This window comes from Peromyscus eremicus, chromosome 4, assembly GCF_949786415.1.
Source record: "Peromyscus eremicus chromosome 4, PerEre_H2_v1, whole genome shotgun sequence".
NCBI classification, from domain to species: Eukaryota; Metazoa; Chordata; class Mammalia; order Rodentia; family Cricetidae; genus Peromyscus; species Peromyscus eremicus.
This window is the reverse complement of record NC_081419.1, coordinates 38,391,119-38,397,711: the sequence shown is the minus strand read 5'-3', so window position 1 is coordinate 38,397,711 and position 6,593 is coordinate 38,391,119. Positions and strand designations below refer to the sequence as shown.

The 6,593-nt window shown below is 48.0% G+C and overlaps 1 protein-coding gene across 1 annotated transcript in view; it reads right to left on the bottom strand.

Moving 5' to 3' along the window:
- Positions 1–2,281: 2,281 nt before the first annotated feature.
- The window catches only part of Tanc1 (tetratricopeptide repeat, ankyrin repeat and coiled-coil containing 1), a 191,404-nt gene continuing 187,092 nt past the window's right edge, over positions 2,282–6,593 (bottom strand). Inside the window, exons 24-26 of the mRNA XM_059260505.1 lie at positions 5,860–6,006; positions 4,906–5,006; positions 2,282–4,349 (exon numbers count right to left, since the gene is read on the bottom strand). Of these exons, the coding sequence (XP_059116488.1) occupies positions 2,930–4,349; positions 4,906–5,006; positions 5,860–6,006 (1,668 nt within the window). The 3' untranslated portion in view covers positions 2,282–2,929. The remainder of the gene's footprint in view (positions 4,350–4,905; positions 5,007–5,859; positions 6,007–6,593) is intronic.

Below are 6,593 nucleotides of genomic sequence, written 5' to 3'. Positions count from 1 at the left end.
TGCCAACAAGGATGAGGGAAGTCTCACAGAGTCCCCACTAGATGAAGAACTACAGACAATTAGTGGCTGCTGAATTAATCTTCTCAAGGGGCAAGCCCCCAATAGGCTATCCAGTCCTAAACGCATGTCCATACAAGCAACAATAACTGGACCCAGTTGATTAGGGGTAGGTGTGTGTGTGTAACAACGGAAGGGTCATGAATGTGAGAGGGCATGGGGGTGATGGGGAGGAGTTGGATGGGCATAGGAAGCTGTGGAAATATGAATACAGTATGCAAACAGAAAAGTCTCAAAAAATTTTAAGTTAAAAATACATAAATATTTCAAGTAAGAATCGTGTATCATGATACAAGGAAAACAATCTCACTCTTGACTGCTCTATCTGTGGGCATAAAGACAAAAAGACCCTTTTAACTGAATAATGCAAATGTGCTAAAAGAACCAGCCATTCTTTTTTATTTATTTTATGTGCACTGGTGTTTTGTCTGCATGTATGGCTGTGTGAGGGTGTCAGATCTTAGAGTTACAGACAGTTGTGAGCTGCCATGTGGGTGGGTGCTGGGATTTGAAGCTGGGTCTTCTGGCTGAGCCATCTCTCCAGCCCCCAAGCTGTTCAGAGTTCTGCCCTCTAACGGAGCACAGGGCACTGCCAGTCCATGGCACAGATCACCTGCTGCCAGCCAGCAAGCCCATTAGTACACATTCCTGTTCCTCATGCTTCTTTCCTATTGAAGGAAAAATCACCAATTATGATGCTAGACGACTCTGGAATTTCTAGAAGCTTCCACTTCATTCTGGAATGAAGACGAAACACATGTTTATTGCTATATTAAAAGTGCTTTTCAGGCCGGGCGGTGGTGGTGCACGCCTTTAATCCCAGCACTCAGGAGGCAGAGCTAGGCCAGCCTGGTCTACAGAGCGAGATCTAGGACAGGCACCAAAACTACACAGAGAAACCCTGTTTTAAAAAACAAACAAACAGGGGCTGGAGAGATGGCTCAGAGGTTAAGAGCACTGACTGTTCTTCCAGAGGTCCTGAGTTCAATTCCCAGCAACCACATGGTGGCTCACAACCATCTGTAATGAGATCTGGTGCCCTCTTCTGGCATGTAGGCATACATGCAGACAGAATACTGTATACATAATAAAATAAATAAAAATTTAAAAAAAAAAACAAAAAAAAAACAAAAAAAAAAAAACAAACAAACAAAAAAAAAAAACAAAGTGTTTTTCACCCTTTAGGGTACCATTAAAATGAGGCAGGTAGCTGTTGAGGAGGTATTACTGTCTACTTACCCCTATCAATGAATGCCAACCCACTTGTAGTAATGGTTTTTATTCCATATGGAGAAGTACAGTAGATGTGCAGAAACAAAACTACATAACCAAAGAAAGACTTTCACAAATATTAAAGAAAACAATAAATAGCCATAGGAATTAGAGCAGAGCTCGGAGAACGCTCATACAAATGGCCTAGCTTCTTGTACAAAGCACGCTACACACACAGGAACATACGCTGAAAGACACTGCAAGGTTCCTATTCGTACAAAACCTTAGTGATGTTCACACGAACATCATGGCTACTCCTTTTTAAAACATTCTGCAAATATAGAACTTCCTTCTCCCCAGGTCTGGAAAATACATTTCACATCTCAACATATAAAATACTCCCCCCCAATCTCTCTCAAACCAGCATTTGAACATCCTCCAATAACACCATATAAAAATACCATAAGCCAAGGTTCATCCCTGTACCTTATCTTTACATATGAATAGCACCTCAGAGGTGTTCAGACAACGAGATAAAGTGCCGTTAGGGGTATCCTGTTAACATGCCATGGGAGCGCATCGTTCAGTGCAGTAACCAGCATGGATGGAGCTTACAGAGAACATGCAGACGGATGGCAGGGTTCTGTGGTTTGTCTTTAGGTTAACTTCTTCTGAGTTATATGTACAAGCCTGAATAAAACTGGGCTAGCTGTTTCTATATACAACATGTGACTGCGAAATAATGACTGCATAATGAAAACAACCAACCCCCCAGACCTCCAGGGTCCTGTGTAAACACTGTCCCTAGAGGACATCGGAGGCTTGTTTCAGGGACTTCCGTCGCTGTCCAGAGCACCTTCGGAACCAGTTAGAGCTAAGCCATCGGCATCACCAAGGGTGCTTGTCTTGGTACTTTTGCACAAAAGTATCTGACCTGGTTACCAACCGAAAGTCTAGATAGCCTTCCCCTTCTATCAGCAACACCATGAAGCATGAATATATTTCCAAAAAAAAAAAGGGGCTATAAAAATACTCTGCAAAAAAGACCATTAACATGGAAGTAAATGTGTGATCCCCTTTGAGTAACTGCCACGATGGGAATGATATTTGGGTGTGCTCGTATTTCAGTAACAGGAAAAAACCTGTTTACAGTCCCATTTATTATATCTGGCCAGAAAGCACTCAGGTTGCAGTTTATACATATGTAAGAACTGGGGTGTGACTAAGGGATCTGTAACTTTTTGAACATTCCCCCATCTTTCCCAGAATACACTTCCAGATATTATGTCAGGAATTAAAATCTTTTACCAGTGGATGTTTCTTTTTTCTCTAAGTAGATGTGCTTTTGTACACAGCAAACCAAACATCTCCTAAGAGAACAGCTTCAGTTGATATCTTCTTGGCAGCCTTTAAATTGACAGGTAGAAGCCGAGTGTAGTTTTTAATTGTTTAGCATTCCTGTTTGTGGGCGATTTCTAGCTATGTACTATAGTTTTATGCTACATTTTTAATATGTCAATGGCATTAGATCCACCCAAGAGGTGGAAAATATGGCTAAAATGTAATTCTTATTATGGAAAAAAAAAAAGAGAAGACATTATTCGCTACCCAAGCCAACAGACTGCACTCCAGATACTACAACATAGGGACTGCTCAAGGCTCACACATTCGACTCTATGAACGATCGCTTTGGTTTCGCTGAAGTGAGGTGGCTCCTGTGGGCTTCCGTACTGACGTGGGGCGGCTGCTTAGAGCTGTTTTCCTGGTACAGGTGGGGCACACCCTTCGTTATCCTGCTGTCTGGACAGAGGGCTGGGATTTGGCACTTCCTCTCCTCCAGCTCCTTCACCTGTGCCCCGTTGGGGACACCCGTGCCCAGGGGGGAAACTGAGCAAGGTTTGGCTTGGCTACAGTAGCCTCCTGGCTTGAGAGGGGGCTTGTCGGAGTTAGGCTGCAGGCCAGCTGCAGTGGCTGTGTTTGTGAGCAGCCCCTCTGCCCCCTGGCAGTGCCAGGAGCGACTGGGAGGATTGCTCTGCTGCTGAAACCTGGCAGTCTTGTCCATGATGCCCATGAAGGGAGTATTGCGGGGCCTGTGTTCAGTGGTGCCGCCCTGCACCGGGTTGGTGCCCTTGTCTTTGACTCGAGAGTCTGGGCCTTGGACCTTGAATCCATCTGAAAAACTACTGCTTGAAGTCAAACTGCTGGTGGAACTTGACATCTTTATGCTGCTAGACGGAGAACCAGAAGAGCCCGAGCTGGCAAGGGAAGCCGGGTGTCGCACATCGGGTCCACCCTGGCTCAGAGTTGGAGCTACATCCACAGTCATGGAGGCATGAGCCAAGAGCCGCTCGGCAGCTTTGATTTTGCTCGGTAGAGGATATGCAGTTCCACTCTCACTGCGCTGCAGCTGGAGGTTCTGGCTGGGGCCCAGCCTATCCCCAAAGTGGCCACAACCAGTTCCTGCAGCGAAGGGACCCGTTCCCTCTAAATGCTGGTTTCTGCTCCCCGCAGGGGCTACGGATATTCTACCAGGCATGGGACTTGGGGGAGGGTTCTGGGAAGAGACTTGTATTTTTGTGCTACTATTCCTCATGCTCGACTGCCCAGAACCCAGATGTTGGTTGGTCTTCACGATCTGTGCCTGTTTGGTCGGCTGCATAACCAAGCCTGGCTGGGCTACAGTCTCTCTCAGGGACTTGCTGATTCCTGTCCTGCTCTGTGGTGACACTGGCCTGCCTTTCGACTGTAAGCCCTCTTGAAGGTTTCGGATATACGGGGAAGGGGCAGATGGCGGGGGCTGGGATCTGGGAGTTGGGGAAATGGATTCTTCCTGTGAAGACGTTTCTTCCTCTTCGGCCTCCTCGATGGGGAAGTGGTCCTTTAAACTGGAGGCTGGCACATCCTCTTCATTGTCTGAGTCATTGGACGAAGCTGGCGGGGGACCCTGCTGCTTTTGCTGCTGGTTCCTCTGGAGCTGTTTGCACTCTTCCTCCACACGGGCCAGAAGCCTCTTGATTTCCTGATTGGTGGGACAGAGTTTCACAGCCTCCTGCAGGTCCGCCAGAGCTGCCAGGAACTGCCTTCATATGGAAGCAGAAGATGTGATTAGACGCCACGTGTGAGCATACTCGGAATGGAACTGTCCTTATGCTAGCTGTCCCCAGAGGGGAAAGAGTGAGGTTCAAGCACTGGCTGAGGTGGTGGAGTCCTGGTTGGCCCAGAGATGCGGGGCCAAGTCCAGGGCTGCACTCTGACCCAGGGCTTTGTGACTCCGCATCCCTGATCTATCTGTACAGACCTGCAGACAGAGGGTGCCAGAATCCTGTTTGCCCCATCATGTCCCCTTCTAACTCAGAGGTCAGACATTACCCTCTTCTGCTTCTGTGCCACCCCTATTTGTCAGTCTCCCTGAAACCAGACCTCAGCAGGTGTTCTGTGCTGGGGTATGGTGGGGAAGACACCAGAATGCCAGGAAAATGAAAGGGTAGCCACCAGAGTAACACCCACTACCACACTCTTGGAAGCTCCTGGTCTCTATTAAAAGGGATGGGGATTGTCTGAGTAACAACCCTGATGAAGGAATACCCTCAAACTCATCTAGGCTCCCGTAGTCACGTGGGTGACCCCAGACAGTACCTGCTATTCCTCTTTGCTCTTGCCCGGGCATAAAAGGCTTCATAGGACTTGGGTTTCAATTCCAGAGCCTTCGAAGCAAATTCCTCTGCCAAGCCAAAGTCCTGGAGTCAACAGTTAAACACACGAGTCAGAAGTAGCACTGAGAAAAGGGACTGTCTCCTAGGAGCTCTGCTCTGAGGGCAACAGAGCCCTGGTACCTGGGGGTCAGGGTTCTGGGGAGGCAGGGCAGGACGCATTTCCCCGTCTGCTTGTTTAAAGTTGGATAATCGGAGCTTATGACTATTCTTAAGAATCCAGCACAGAAGCAGCAATTATGACTCAGGAGAGGACAGGGGTAACAGGGCACAGAAGGTGTGTGTGTGGGGGGGGGGGGGGGCAGGAGAGGGTCCAGGCCAGGAGCAGTCTGTAGGTGTCTGTGTGCAGGGCTGCATCCTTCTGCTCTCTCAGCAGGGCAGGTGGTGTGGCCCTGGAGCAGGTGAGTTACACCGGGTGGGAGTGGGGGGAGGGTAGGGGAGGATGCTGTTCAAAACATCGGTAGGAAGAACTACAAAACATCTACTAGTAACAAACTACAAGTTAACCACTACTGGTTATCAGGAGTGTTTACTAAGCAGGCCCTCTGAGAAAATGGCCACAGGGCAGGTTGACTGTGAGAGGTTGACTGGGTTAGACTTTTCTTGATGGTTCACAGCACTGGCAGCATCCCAGCTGGGGGGAAGGGGGCGCAGTTTGCATTTGCTGCTTTCACTGAGGCAAAGGAAGTTCAACATCAGTGGATTCATCAGCATTTTGGGAGGTGGGCAGTGGCTGTGACCTGGACCTGTAAGAGGTCCCTGAGAGCCCCGGGTCCCCACAGCACCCCAGTCAGGTTGGTAGTCCCAAGACTGAGCCTAGGGGATGGCCGTCCCCTGCTGCTAAGGAACGAACGGGGCGGGGATAACAACTCCGGCTTACGTTGGTTTTCCTCCGGCATCGAGACAGATTGAGATACAGGGAGACTCTCAGTTCATTGAACGGCCTCATGTCTTCTCCGAATCCTTCCCGAGGGAACTTCCTTAAGGCATACTGGTACCTCTGGGCCGCCTCCTTCATCTTCCCTTTCTACGATTCAAAACCCACATAAAGTTAACCTTTCCCAGAGGCTCTAAGATGAACCACCATGCTGAAGACCACCACGTAAAATCATCATGGCCCAGAAGAAGGATCCGGATGGGTAGGTGTCTTATAGGAACCAGGAGACTGACTAGTCTGAGCATGATCAGGCTGCACCGACTTCACATGTAATCACTCAGCAAGGAAAAAGACGGCTGAACAAGAAAAGTGTTTGTAAACTGCAAAATCACGAACTCCCCATCTTCACCCATCAAATTATCTTCTCGCATGTAATTTCAGTGTTATTTCAAGAACCATGTTTCGCTGAAATATATTTGAATTTCAAGTATAATAAAAACCTGATGAAAAAAAAAATGCTGTAGTTTCTAAGGCAGCTAGTGCCTCGCGGATAAACCTGCAGCTTGCTGTAGAATAATAATAATGCTTCTTTTAGACGCGCTGAAGAACTGACTTCAAAAATCAGAGCCAGAGCCCAGCCCTCTCCAGGCTGAGGAAATGCATTTGCTCAGCAGGAGCTGCAGCCTGTTGGAAATGGCTTGATATTTCTGACATAATTACCTAGCAGAACCCCCATT